The 15617-nt window shown below is 44.6% G+C and overlaps 1 protein-coding gene across 1 annotated transcript in view; it reads left to right on the top strand.

Moving 5' to 3' along the window:
- nav3 (neuron navigator 3) overlaps nucleotides 1-15617 on the top strand; it is a 433465-nt gene that overhangs the window by 314455 nt on the left and 103393 nt on the right. The window contains 3 exon segments of the mRNA XM_073058755.1: nucleotides 1975-2171; nucleotides 2173-2669; nucleotides 4076-4537. Of these exon segments, the coding sequence (XP_072914856.1) occupies nucleotides 1975-2171; nucleotides 2173-2669; nucleotides 4076-4537 (1156 nt within the window).

The raw sequence follows: 15617 nt of genomic DNA, 5'->3' as shown, positions 1-15617 counted from the left end.
CTGTTCAGAAGTCTGATAACAGAGGGGAAGAAGCTGTTCCTAAAACATTGAGTGAGTCTCTTCAGGTTCCTGTACCTCCACCTTGATGGTAGTATTGAGAAAAGGACATGTCCTGGGTGATGGGGGTCCTTAATGATGCGTTTTTGAGGCATTGCCTTTTGACATCCTTTGCTGGAGAGGCTCATGTCCATGATGGAGCTGGCTGAGTTTACAACCTTCTTCAGCTTTTCAAATCCTGTGCATTGGTCCCTCCATTTATAGAAATTTGTTAGAGTCTTTGTTAACATGCCAAATCTTAAACTCCTGATGAAATATAGCCGCTGGTAACACTGTAAGACTTCTTCAGTTCTAAAGAAGGGTCTCGACCCAAAACATCGATTGTTCATTTCCACAGATGCTGCCTGACCTGCAGAGTTCCTCTAGCATTTTGTGTGTGTTGCTCTGGATTTCCAGCATCTGCAGTATCTCTTGTGTTTATCGCCACTGGTGTGCCTTCTTTGTAATCGCATCAAAGTGTTGGGCCCAGCATAGATCTTCACAGATGACCCCTTCACAGCTATTGACATCCTTCCTGTAGTTGGGTGACAAGGACTGTGTAGAATATAACTGGGATCTCACCAATGAGATATATATTTCCAACATGAAGCCCCAACTCTTCTACACAAATCCCTGACAGGCAAACGTGTCAAATACTGTTTTCACTACCCTGCCTACGTTTATGGCCACTTTCAATAAACCTTCAAGAATTGAGTGTTTCCTGTACATTCAAGACCAAGACTGTCAGATTTCTGGACTTACAGGAGGCAGAGCTAAAAGTTCAGATGTTCTCATCGAATAATGAAGGATTCTACATCTTGTCGAAGTTGAGTTTATTGTGATATGCATAAGTACATGTATGTACAGGTACAGTGAAAAACTTAATTGGAGCAGCATGACAGGCAAATAGTATATAAGCAGCATATAAATAGTATAAATAGTATATATATATATATAAATAGTATACAAGAGAAAAACATAAATAAGACACAAATTATACACAGTGTTTATAAGAAAATATACAATTAGAACAAAAAAAATCGAAGTCCATTAAGTGCAGAGTGGTCATAATGTTGCTATAAGAAGGTAGTGATTGGGGTTGTTTCAAGAACTGAATGTTTGAAGGGAAGTAGCTGTTCTTGAACCTGTTAGTGTGGGATTTCAGGCTTCTGTGCCCTTTGCCCAGTGGTAGCTACAAGAAGATGGCATGGCCCGAATGGTGGGGAACTTGGATGACGCAGTGCCTCCTGTAGATACTGATGATGGGAAGTGAGATGTCCATGATGTACTGAGCAGAGTCCTCTACTCTTTGCAGATGCATAAGGTTCATGTGTTCCTGCATTTGAATTGCTGTACCAGACCAAAATGCAAACAATCAGGATACTTTCAACAATACAGGAAGTTTGTCAAAGTATTGGTGACAAGCTGAACCTCCTTAACCTTCTAAGAAAGTGAGGATGCTGGCCTGCCTGCCATTAATGCCCAGGAATTTAAAGGTGCTAATCCCTCAACATGAGATTCTGTAGGTGCTGGAAATCCGGGAACTCTTTTATGCTTGGAAATGTGACTGTGGAAACTAAATAAAAAATGACTTCAAGCTCCATGGACCAAGAAAACAGAATGACTCAACGTCTCACCTGCAACATCCTCCTCTAGGCTCCCCGGCCCCCTGCCCCTTCTTCCCCATGTCATTGCCTAGCTCACTCATTTCCTTCCCCATCACCTCTAGTCACGCCCACTTCCTCCTCCAGTCCTGCCCTCTTCCTCACCTCATCGCTGTCTTTATCCTCCCCACATCTTTCCCTCAACCCCACCCTCTTCCTGAGCAACAGACGGAAAATGCTGGAGGACCTGAGCAGGTCAGGCTAATAAAGACAGACTCTGGGTGTCAGCAGGTTCCTTTCTGCTAAACCTTCGTGCTTTGTTTGTCCCCTGCAGGTAAGATGGATGATGCCAAGGTGTCAGAGAAAGGGAAGGTGGCCCTGAAAGGGACAGCCACGAATTCTCCACCTGAGGCTGGCAGGAGTAGCGGCGATGAGGGCAAAAAGCCGCCCTCAGGGATGGCACGGACGCCCACCGTCTCCTTCGGCTTCAAGAAGGCCGGAGTCAGCTCGTCCGTCGGCACGACTGCCAGCGGGGGTGACGGTGAGCAGCGGGTCCGCTACCCTTGGCAAGGTGCCCAAGTCCTCCGGCATCCCCAGCAAGCCCGGCTCAGCCAGGAAGACCAGCCTGGATGGATCTCAGAACCAAGACGATGGGATCTTGCTGGTTAGCTCCCGGACCAACCTGCAGTACCGCAGCCTGCCCCGGCCGGCTAAGTCTAGCGTGGGCAGCACGAGTGGCCGCTGCAGCCAGCGCTCCAGTGCCAGTAACGTCGAGGGCGGCACAAAGGGGCCACCCGCTGCCCCCTCCTCCAAGCTCAGAGAGCCGTCAAAAGTGGGCTCTGGGCGCTCCAGCCCCATTGGCAGCGCCGGCCCATCCGAGCGGGAGAGGGCGGCAGTGTCCGATCCGGAGAGCGCCTCGCTGTCAACCTCGCCCAAGTCCAGCCCCCCTCCCTCTACAGCTGGCGGGGCACCGGGGCTCAGGCAGCAGGCATCCAAATACCCCGACATCTCATCACCTACCTTTCGCAGGTGAGTGTCGTCCACAGTGTTGTCGGGTCATAGTGTCATTTTGTGTTGTAGAGTTATAGTGTGTTAGTGTTGTTGATTCATTGATTCAGAGTCATAGAGTTATCGTGCATTACTCATACAATCATTGTGTCATAGTCAGAGAGTCAGAGTTATCATATCATAGTCACAGAGTCACCGTGTATTAGTCATATAGTGATAGTCATAGACAGAGAGCTATTGTCAGAGAGTCATAGAGTTATTGTGTTATAGTCATGAAGTCATAGAGTCATTGTCATTAAGTCAAGAGTCAGAGTTATCGTGTCAACGTCATAGAGTCAGCATGTCATAGGGCTATTGATTTGTCATGTTGTAGGGTCATTGAGTCATACATTAATTGAGTTATAGAGTTGTCATGTTGAAGAGTTACAGAATCATTGTGTGGTAAGGTCATTGAGATGTCACATCGTAAGAGTTATTGAGTCATGGAGTTGTCATATTATAGAGCCAAAGAGTCATTATCATAGATTCCTAATCATCATGTCATAGTCATTGGGTTGTTGTTTGACATGATGACTATGACTCTATGACACAACTCAATGATTCTATGAAATGACAACTCATAGATGCTACAACACGACTCTATGAATGTACAATATGACAATTCTACGACTCAATGACTCAGTGACTCTTACAACATGACAACTCAATGACTATGACATGATGATGCAAGGCTGGGTTAACTTGGGTTTTTTTCTCTGGAATGGCAGAGGCTGAGGGGAGATCTGAATGAGGTTTATAAGATTATGAGAGGCATAGATAGAGTGGACAGTAAGTATCTTTTCCCCAGGGTTGAAATGTCTAATACCAGAAGCCATGCATTGAAGGTGTGGGGGGTAGGTTCAAGTGGGAGGTGAGGGATATTTTTTACTCAGAGAGTCATGGATGCACTGCCTGGTGTGGTGGTAGAGGCTTTTAAGAGACTTTTGCATAGGCACATGGAAGTAGGAAGACGGAGGGTTATGGACATTGTGTAGGTAGGAGGGATTAGTGTGTGGGTGTTTTCGATTTGCTTTTTAGCTGGTTCAGGATGACTCAATGATTCTGTGAAATAGACACTATGACATGATGACTCTAGAATATGTCATATGTCATCGTGTCATAGAGTCATAGATTCATCATGTCGTAGTTTTATTGAATCGTGATGTCATAGTCATTGTATCACATTGTTCCTTGACCTGCTGAATATTTCCAGCATTTTGTTTGTATTTATTTTTAACTGCATGAATATTATAGTGTTCAATAAATATTTAAATTGGTTGGCAATTTAGGATAAGGCTTGCAGTATACTAATGCAGAAGGGTTGTCCTGTGTTGTACTGTTTGGTGTTCTGATGTTCAGTTATTTATTCCCCTGTCCTTTCTCCACAGGCTGTTTGGCACAAAGGTTGCTGGCAAACCAGTCAGCGGGTCTGGCTCGGAATCCGCAAAGAGCCCCACCATTGTCTCCAGCCCCCATGGCTCGCTGTCTCGCCAGGGAAGCCTGGAGTCGCCGTCGACCGGTCCGGGGGGCCTGACTGGAGCGGGGGGCAAACCAGCAGAGCAGGCAGTGGAGGGGAGCGGCCAGAGCCCCTCGCTGGCCTCCAGTCCCGCTTCCCTCCACTCGCTGCCTTCCAGCGGGCACCAGCTGCCCGCCAGCCTCAGCAGCTCCCCTGGCGGCAGCAAAGATACCCTCAGCTACCCCTCGCTGACCAGCCTGCACACCAGCTCAGAGTCCATCGACCTGCCGCTCAGCCACCATGGCTCGCTCTCTGGCCTGACCACGACACCCAAGGGGGAGGTACAGAATCTGCTACTGAGGGCAGGGAGTGTCAAGTCAACCCTCTCCGAAAGGTAAGCTAGGAGATATTGTGCCTGTGTGTATAGGTCCATGGTCAGCTGCAAATGTGGAATTCAATGATGGGAGCTATTCGGCCCATCCAGATTGTGCTAGTTCTTTCTGATACCTTAGAATTAATCTGTGCTTAATGTTTGTCCAATTTTCCTTTGCATTCGTGCTTTAGAAAGAATGTGAGAATGATATCAGGAAGAACCATTACCCTGTCCTTGCATCTCAATTCATTTAGTTGTACAGCATGGAAACCAGCCCTTCAGCCCAACCCATCCATGTCCCTGCACTGCCTATTAGTTTTTGATTCTTTCTCTGCCTAGAGGCACGTTGGGCGGCAACCTTGCATGTCTTTGTGCTTTTTATGAGGCCGTGTTGCCAGCTCGATGCTCAACCCAGCATGGATGGAAAGTGTACAAAGATCCAGCCAGATCCGAACTGGGTACCACTCACCTCAAAGTCCAGTGCAAATGCCACTATGCCACCAGCCGGCACAGTGCCTATTAGGTCTGGTCCTATTTCTCCACGCTGGTTACATCACGGCCTGGTATAGAAACAACAAGAATGGAGAAGCCCACAGCAAGTGGTGAATAAAGCCCAGTCCATCACAGGCAAAGCCCTCCTCAGCTTTGAGCACAAGGATCGCTGCCGCAAGGAAGCAGCATCCATCAAGGGCCCCCACCAAGCCGACCATGCTGCTGCCGTCAGGCAGGAGGTAGGGGAGCATTAGGTCCCATACCGTAAGGTTCAGGGACAGTTATTACTCTTCAAACGTCAACCACCAGACTCCTGATAACTTCACTCACCTCAACAATATCACAACCTATGGACTCACTTTTAAAGACTCCACAACTCCTGTTCTCAGTATTATTTATTTATTTCTTTGTTTTAAAATTGTTTTTGGCTGCCCAGAAATTCCCCAATATAACCCTAGCCTAATCATGGGACATTTTTACAATGACCAGTTAACCTACCAACCGGTACATCTTGGGAATGTGGGAGGAAACCGGAGCACCCAGAGGAAACCCACATGGTCATGGGGAGAACGTACAAACTCCTGACAGGCAGTAATGGGAATTGAACCCTGGTCCCCTGTATGATAAAGCATTGTGCTAGCCACTATGTTACCGTGCTACCCTAATTATTTGTTGTTTTTTATTTGCATAGTTTGTCTTCTTTTGCAGATTAGTTATTTATCAGTGTTTGTTGTGTGTAGTTTTTAATTGCATCTATTGTATTTCTTTGTTCTACTGTGAATGCCTGTGAGGAAATGAATCTCAGAGTAGCATATGGTGACAGACTTTGCCAATAAATTTACTTCAAATTTGAACATTTGGCCCATGTTACCCTAACTGTTCCTGTCCATTTACCTGTCTGAATGTCTTTTAAATATAATTGTACCCACCCACCACTACCATACTCTTTGGCAGCTCATTCCATATACCCTCCCGACTTCTGTGTGAAGTCGCTGCTCCTTTGGATCCCTTAAATCTTTCCCCTCTCACCTTAAATCTGTGCCCACTAGTTCCTGATTCCCTTTCCTGCAGAAAAGACTGCACATTCACTCAATCTATGCTCCTCATGGTTTTCTCCACCTCTATACAATCACCCATTATTCTTCGACATTCCAATAAACACAATCCCAACCTTCTGAACCTCACTCCGTAATCAACTTCCCTGAGTCCCAAGAACATACAGTACTAATAATCATAAGAGAATCTGCAGATGCTGGAAATCCAAAGCAACACACACAACATACTGGAGGAATTCAGCAAATCAGGCAACATCGACGGAAATGGATAAACAGTCAGCGTTTCAGGCTGAGACCCATCATCAGGAAATCTCTTTTGCTGTTTTTCAGCTTAATGACATGTTTTCTATAACAGGGTGACCAGAAGTGAACACAATATTCCAAATGCGGCTTCACCAGCATCTTGTACAGCTGAAACGTAATGTCCCAACTTCCATGCGCACATGGAGGGAACCATGTACTCCTGGGTCCCCTTGAATGAATCAGAATCAGTTTTAATATAACTGACATATGTTTTGAAATTTGTTGTTTGTGGAAGCAGTACAGCATAATACATAACAAAAACTATAGATTATAATAAGTAACTAGTGCAGAAAGAGACTAAAGGCAGTGAGGTAGTGTTCATGGGATGGTTCATTGTCCATTTGGAAATCTGATGTTGGAGGGGTAGAAGTTGTTCCTAAAATGTTGAGTGTCTGTCTTACTACCTCCTCCTTGATGGTAGTAATGAGAAGAGCGATGTCCTGGGTGATGGGGTCCTTAATGATGGATGCTGCCTCTGTGAGGCACCCACTGTTGAAGATGCCCTTCATACTGGGGAGGCTACTGCCCATCTTGCGGCTTGAGGATGTGCCTGAAAAAATGGCAGAAACATTTATATCTATTTATTTATTTAGAGATACTGTGTGGAACAGGCCCTTCCGGCCCAATGAGCCACACCACCCAGCAACCCACCTATTTAACCTACCCTAATCACAGGACAACTTACAGTGACCAATTGATCTACTAACTGGTACATCTTTGGAATGTGAAAGCAAACCAGAGCACCCGGCAGAAACACACTGAGTCACGGGATGGACGTTCCTTGGAACTGAGCTCCAAACGCCAAAACCCCAAGCTGTAACAGTGTTGCGCTAACCATTACACTACTATGATACCCTTCTCTCAGCTCTTGCTGTACGTTGCTTAGAAAGATGTCCTTGTTACATTCAAGTCCATGAGTTGCAACCATGAGAGAAAACTTGAGCAACACACACAAAAAGCTGGAGGAGCTCAGTGAGTCAGGCAGTATCACTGGAAAAGAGTAAAGAGTCAACGTTTCAGATAGAGACCCTTCATCAGGACTGGAAAGGGAGGGGGCAGAAGCCAGAATAAAAAGGTTGGGGGATGAAGAGGATTACAAGCTAGCAGATGATAGGTGAGAACAGGTGAGGGCGAAGATATGTGGGTGGGGAGAGGGCTGATGATGTAAGAAACTGGGGGGGTGATAGCTAGAAAAGGTAAAGGGAGGAAGAAGAAGGAGAGTGGAACATGGGTGAATGGGAAGAAGAGGGGCACCAGAGAGAGGTGATAGGCTGGTGAGAAGACCAAAGGGCTTTTGGGATGTTGTTTCAATTCACCTTTAAAACTTTAGGTTCCATTGGAAAAATTATGACTATTTGATGGACAGCAGGAATCATCCAAATGGATCATAAATGTTGACTCTACAGGCATGGGAAGGTGGGGCATGGTGAAGATTGACAAATTGTTGAATTAATGAGTTTTGATTGATGATCTGTTTTTTTCCAATTGGACATCATGGATGCCAGGCAGGAAACTACCTGCTGGTGTCTTGGTCATTGTGTGTTCCTCAGCTGACATTGCTCTCAGAAGATTGTCCAGTTATCATCACATTGTTGTCTGAATGAAAAAAACCTGCCTTGTTTCATATGAAATGAAAAGGACTCTGGAGATACAGTAATTCATTGTGAGGAAGATATTTTCAGGATGGTTTGAACAGGATGTGAAAGAATTAGCAAGACTGAATGCCTGATATTATCTTGGGCTGAATGGCCTGTTCCTGTGTGTATTATACTGTGCTGGAGTATCCTCCTGGATAACTCTGCTCAATGTTCAGGGTGATATCGTCACCTTCTACCCCCTGATTCTAAGAGTACTACTGTGAAGCCAAGTGTTATGGTAGGCAGTTCACTCACCAATACTTTCTTAAGTTGCATTTCTTCTCATGTGCACAAGTATGGTGAGGTACCGGTGCAATGGAAAATCTTCCTTGCAGCAGCATCACTGTTCAGACAACAGATGGGACGTTAATTATACCTCAAGTATATAAGAGAGTGAAGAGAGAAGAAAAAGAATATACAATAACAAAAGTAACACACACAAAATGCTGGAAGAACTCAGCAGGGCAGACAGCATCTATGAAAATTAATAAACAGTTGATGTTTCAGGCTAAGACCCTTCAACAGGACTGGAAAGGAAGGGGGAAGACACCAGAATAAAAAGGTGGGGGGAGGGGAACAAGCTAGAAGGTGACAGGTGAAGAAGACAAATTCCCAGGAAGGATAAGTGGTTATGGTAGCAGGTCTGGGTGGGCACATGGTTAAAGAGACTGAAGGCAACAGAGGGAGAACACTGAGAGAGGCTCTCACTGAATTCCCGTTGAAGAGGCAGGCACACCTTTGCAATGGAACAGAAATCTTTGTGTGTATGCAAAAATAAAACCTCAGTGCAAAAATGACACAATCAGAGACAAGTCCATGGTAGAGCAAGAGATGATCCGTAGTGCTCTGTAGGGTTGTGCAGGTCGATTCAAGAACCTGATGGCTGTAGGAAATTAGCTGTTCCCAACCCTGATTTTGTGGAATTTCAGATTTTTACTTCCAAGACATGAGATTCTACAGGTGCTGAAAATCTTGAGCAACATAAACAAAATGCTGGAGGAACTCAGCAGGTCAGGCAGCATCTATGAAGGGGAATAAACTGTCAGAAGTTTCAGGCTGAGACCCTTCATTGGGACGATATCTTCTGCCTGATGGTAGCAGTGGTGGGTAGTCTATCTGCCAAATGATCAAAGTCAAAGTGCATGGGTTTTCTCTGAGTGCTCTAGTTTCTTCCCAGCGGCCAAAGATGTACTGGTTATTATAAACTGTCCCACAATTAGGCTAAATCCGCGACGGCTGGGCGGCGCGACTCAAAGAGCCAGAAAGGCCTATTTGTGCTGTATCTTTAAATAAATTTAAAAAGTAAATTTATTATCAAAGTACATATATGTTACTATATACAACCCTGAGATTCATTTTCTTCCTGGCATTTAAGAAAAATAAAGAAATACAATACAATTTATTAAAAAATATATACATTATTCCAGATATTACAAACTATAGTCTTTAAAAAAGTATCATGTGTTGGAGAAGTCATGAAAAGTTTGATCTTTTTGTTCTGGAGATGTTAACACAGTTTCCCATTTTTCTCCTCTTCCTCCTGCTGTTCACACTATCTCTCTCATCTGGGCAATTAGTCCCTTCTGTTTCCTTGTGACTTCTCCCCACTGCCGCAGGGTCACTCGGCCTTGGAAGCAGGACAGGTAAATCGCCACTGGTTCCCCCGCAGAGCGACAGCAAGCCCAGAGTCTGCAATCAAGTCTTGTTATATTAAGCAATGATACATTAGCTGCCTTCTCAAAAGTGAACTTGTAACCAAATGTAAGATCGTTCTTTGAATTTCCATCGTTGGGCATCACCTGCCTGGTTTGATTTCAGAATTTAAGGGACATTAGGATAAGTACATGGCTGGGAGGGGTATGGAGGGCAAAGGTTCAGCTGCAGGTCATGGAACGGACAAAATAATAGTTTGACACAGCCAAGATGGGCCAAAGGGCCTGTCTTTGTGCCATAGTGCTCTATTACTCTAAATGCAGGATAAATGCAGGAGCAAACAGATGCTCCCTGAGACTAAATTTATCCAGGGTAAACTCTCGGGGAGAGTTAATCAGAATTTCTGACATACGAGGGGTGATTGATAAGTTCGTGGCCTAAGGGAGAAGGAGTCAATTTTAGAAAACCGAGCACATTTATTTTTCCTACATTTACACATTTAGTCCAGCGGTTGTGGAGCAGACGGATCCCTTCTTTGTAGAAGTCGGCATCTTTGGACCTCCTGAAAGTGGTCCACAACATGGGGTGATTGATAAGTTCATGGCCTAAGGTAGAAGGAGATGAATTATCAACTTCAAACTTCCTGCATTTTCACTCAAAGAGTTCAACTGCACGTGCATGTAAGAAGAGCTGCATAACTCGTCTCCTTCTACCTTAGGCCACAAATTTATCAATCGCCCCTGCTGTGGACCACCTGGAGGCCCAAGACACTCTCGTTACATGCACGTGCAGTTCAACTCTTTGAGTGATAATGCAGAAAGTTTGAAGATAATAACTCATCTCCTACCTTAGGCCCTGAACTTATCAATCACCCCTGCTGTGGACACTTTCTGGAGGTCCAAGGTCCGTATGCTCCACAACCACTGGACCAAGTGTGTACATGTGGAAGGGGACTGTGTTGAAAAATAAATGTGCTAGGTTTTCTAAAATTGACTCCGTCTACCTGAGGCCACAAACTTATCAATCACCCCTCGTAGGTTCTTGGTGCCATCCTTTTCTGGCTCACATTAATGGTAGCTTTGACCCCAGTTCCTGAGAGGTCCCGACGGGGTATTTGGAGAGAAGATGGTGGAACAGAATCTACTGTTCGGAAATACAAGGGAACCATTTGAGGGAGAGATCTATGTTTTCTCAGAGGGTTATGGGTCTTTGGTTTTAGTTTATTATTGTCGTCACATGGATGAAGACAAAGTAAAAAGTTTATTTTGTACACTGTTTGTATAGATCAGACCATTATATAGTGTATTGTGGTAGAGCAATGCAAAATAAAGTGTCACAGCTATGGATGAAGTACAGTGCAGGTAGACAAAGAGGGGTGAGATCATAGCAAGGTAGATTTTGAGGTCAGGAGTCCTTCTTATCGTGGAAGAGGTCTGATAACAGTAGGATAGAGCTGCCCCTGAGCCTGGTCGTACTTGCTTTCATGCTTCTCTGTCTTCCTCAAGAGACCATGGAAGCAGAGTCTTTGAACATTTTAAGGCAGGGAGAGAAATATTCTTCATAAAACAAAGAGTTTATTGTCATGTGCACAAATATGGCGAGGTACAGGTGCAATGAAAAACCTGTTTGTGGCAACATCACACAAACACATTGGTGCAGATGACATGCAGAATATAAATTATAAATATATTTTACAAGTCAGTGAAGAAAAAGGAAGCAGTGCATACATAACACAAGTCTGTAGTCATGCAAGCGGTGATCCTCAGCCTCCTGTTGCAAAGGTAGTGTTTATGGCTCTAGAACCGATGGTTGAAGGGAAGCAGCACTTTCTGAACCTGCTGGAGTAGGACTTCGAGCTACTGTACCTCCTGCCTGTTAATAACTGCAAGAAGACGGTGTGGCCCGGAAGGTGGGGATCTTTGAGGACGGATGCTGCTTTCTTAAGGCAGTGCCTCCTGCAGATACTTTCAGGGGTGGGAAGGGATGTAGCCATGATGGTCCGCTACCATCTGTAGCCTCTTGTGCCATTGCAGTGAAAAGTTATTGTGGATAGATCTGAGGTTACCAGCCAATCAGCCATGACCAGTTAACAGGGTACAGTACAGCTCAGGAACAGGCCCTCTGTGCTGAACTAACTAACCTCGTGTGCTTAATTACATTAATCCCTTAAGCCGGCATGTGCCCTTATCTTTTCATTCTCTGCACATTCATGTGTCTATCCTGGAGCTTCTTCAGTGGTTCTGTCCTACCTGCCTCCACCACCATCCCAGGCAGTGCATTCCAGCCATTCACCACTCTCTGTGTCAACAAAAACTTGCCCTTCACATCTCCTTTGAACTTACCCCCCTCTCCCCTTAAATGCATGCCCTCTCCTCTTAGACATTCCTAACCTTGGTAAAAGGTACTGGCTGTCTGCTCTGTCGTATGATAACATAGCAGTTAGTGCAATCGCTTTACAACGCCAGCGACTGTTGATCAGGGATCAATGCTGTTTGTAAGGAGTTTGTACATTCTCCACGTGACCATGTGGGTTTCCTCCAGGTGCTCCGGTTTCCTCCCACATTCCAAGATGTCTGGTAGAGTTAGTGAGTTGTGGGCATGCTACATTGGTGTCAGACACTTGTGGGCTGCCCCCAGCGTAATCCTCAGACTGTGCTGGCCGTTGTCTGTTCCAATGTTTCGATGTACATGTGACAATTAAAGTTGATCTATGCCCCTCATAAACTTACAAATTTCTGTCAGGTTTCCTCTTACCTTCTTCCGCTTCCGAGAAACAATCCAAATTTGTCCAACCTCTCCTCCCCTCTAACCCAGGCAGCCTCCAGGTGAACTGCAAAATTCAAAGTTCAAATTAAATGAATTTATCAAAGTATACACCTTGAGATTTATTTTCACAGTAGAATGCAGAAAGACATTAGAATCAATGAAGAACTACACACTAAAACTGACAAACAAAAGAAGACAAACTGTGCAAATAAAAAATACATAAATAAATAAACAGACACATAAATAAACACACACACATACAATAAATAAATAGATATTGAGATACATAAATAAAAACTGAAAACATGAGTTGTAGAGTCCTTGAAAGTGAGTGCATTGTGTTGTGAAATCGGTTCAGCATTCCTCTGCACCCTCTCCTAAACTTCAACATCCTTGCTATCATGTTCTTTTCCTGTCCTCATGATCGTGTAATTGCTCATTTACTCACTGGAGTTCTGGCAACTCGGAGCATTATTTATCCGTGTGACAACATCGTGAGAGCAGCATTTGGGGCAATCTGAAGAAATCTGATCGTATGTTATGCAAATGCAGGCTATTTTTTGCTGCAATCTCACAGAAGCCTTGAGGCTTTGATTTAAGATCATTACCAAAATAGTTTGTGCAGGTGCCGAGGAAAATTATTTGTCAGCAGTGAGTTGTGATTGGAGACCCATTGCCTGCAAAGGCAGCAGAAACAGTTGCTTATTTATTTATTTATTCCCTTTCGAGCTACAGCACGGTAACAGGCCCTTCCGGGTCAATAAGACTGCATCACTCATTTACACCCATGTGACCAATTAACCTACCATTCCATTCATCTTTGGAATGTGGGAGGAATCCAGAGGAAACCCATGTCCCCAGGGGGAGAACGTACAAACTCCTTATAGACAGTGGCAGGGACTGAACCGGATCACTGGTTTGTAATAGTGATACACTAACCACTATGCCACCAAGCTGCCCCTAGGTGCAGTAGGATTATTTCAACGGATAATTGGAGAAAAAAAACAAGTACCAGAGGGCATGCACTTAAAGAGGTTTGTTCAAGGGAGATGTATGGGGCATGTTTTTCTAATACAGAGAGTGGTGGGTGTCTGGAATGTGCTGCCAGAGTTGCTGATGTAGGTGGATACAATGAAGAAGCTCTGAGAGCATAACATAAACGTGCAGAGAATGGAAAGTTATGGACATTGTGTTGGCAGAAGGGATTAGTTTACTTGGGCATTTGATTACCATTTTAATTAGTTCAGGACAAGTTTGTGGGCCAACAGGCCTGTTCTAGAGCATAGCAGTTAGCGCAAGATTGGGGATCGATTCCTGCCGCTGCCTGTAAGTCGTTTGTACACTCTCACAGTGACCGCATGGGTTCCCTTGGGTGCTCCGGTTTCCTGCCACATTCCAAAAACATATGGGTTAGAGTTCAATCACAAATAAGAGAAAATCTGCAGATGCTGGAAATCCGAGTAACACACACAAAATGCTGGAGGAATTTGGCAGGTCAGGCAGCATCTGTGTAAAAGAATACAGTCGACATTTTGGGCCGAGACCCGTCAGCCCTTCAGCAGGACTGGGTTAGGGTTAGTGAGTTGTGGGCAGGCAGTGTTGGTACTGGACACATGGTAACACTATATTTCTTACTGTAATAACTAGTTATTTATTAGTAAGTATTACACTGTATGCTGCTGCAAAAGAAAAAATGTCATGATATATGGCAATAATATTAAACCTGATTCTGGTGTCCATGTGACAAATGAAGCTAATCTTATCTAATTGGTTCCCCTGCTACGCTGCTCTGTATTTTATGTTATAAGTAACTGAATAGTGAGGGGGATGGAAAAGGGTTAGTGGGAGGATCAGAGAGATCTTGGTTCCACGTCTATTGATCCCTCAAAGTCGACCTACAAATTAATATTTTGGTTAAGAAGGCGTGTGTTGTGTTGGCCTTCATTAGTCAGCAGATTGGGTTCAAGAGCTGTGAGGTAATGTTGTGGCTCTGTAAAACTTTGGTTAGATCACACTTGCAGTATTTTGTTCGGTTCTAGTGCCTCATTATAGGAAGGATGCAGAGGAGATTTACCAAGGTGCTGACTGGATCAGACAACATGTCTTATGAGGAAAGGCTGAGTGAGCTAGGCCTTTTCTCTTAGTAGTGAAAGAGGATGAGAGATGATTGCGCATCATCTAGATGTACTGGATAATAAGAGGCAAGGATCAAGTGGATGGCCAGAGACTTGTTCCCAGGGTGGAGGTGGCTAATACAAGGACGAAAAATTTTAAGGTGATTGGAGGAAAGTATGGAGGTGTCAGAGGTAAGTTTTTACACAGAGAGTGGTGGGTGCGTGGAACACTACCACAGGGGTAGTGGTAGAGGCAGGTGTAGGGAGTTACGTTAATGATAGAGCAATGGAAATCCATGTAGGAGGGAAGGGTTAGATGGATCCTAGAGTAGGTCGGCACAACTTCATGGGCCAAAGAGCCTGTCTCATGTCCAGTTGTCTACCCGCTCTAACTACACCATATCAGTCAACCTTTCTGCAAGAGGAACTAGCTTCTAGTTTTCACCCATATGAAGTTCATGGCATTGGGACAGAATATTACAGCAGACAGGAGGGATCTACATCGGGTCGTTAAAACTGCCTGATGCATCACCAGCACCAGCCTACCTGTCATCATGGACACATATAAGGCAGGTGCTGGAGAAGATGCCAGCAATAGAAGGATCTCACCCACCCTGATTATGGATTGTTTGTCCCACACTTATCAGGGAAGAGGCTACGCAGTGTCCATACCAGGAGCACTAGACTCAAAAGCAGCTACTTCCCCAAGCCATCAGGCTGGTCAACACCTCCACCCATTAACCCATCCTTCCACCCTCGACCAACACTATATCCACATCACCTAGCATCACTTTATGTACATACATTCAGTCTGTGTATATAGCAGTTGTACATTGTGTTTTAAAGGATTGCTTTTTGTGTGTTTTTAATTGTTTTCCTTATGTTTAATTGTGCTTTCCTCTGCTGCACTGGATCAGGAGTAACAATCATTTTGTTCTCCTTTACACTTGTATAATGAAGAATGACAATAAATGATCCTGGATCTTGCTGTTTGTTCTGTTAAGCAATCTCTCGGCATGACTGATCTTGAAGTACTGAGGTACCTAACACTGACTTCTTCTGATTTTGTTAACCTGCTTTG

The sequence above is a fragment of the Hemitrygon akajei genome, chromosome 10 (genome assembly GCF_048418815.1).
Source record: "Hemitrygon akajei chromosome 10, sHemAka1.3, whole genome shotgun sequence".
Classification (NCBI taxonomy): Eukaryota; Metazoa; Chordata; class Chondrichthyes; order Myliobatiformes; family Dasyatidae; genus Hemitrygon; species Hemitrygon akajei.
This window is presented reverse-complemented; position numbering and strand designations above follow the sequence as displayed.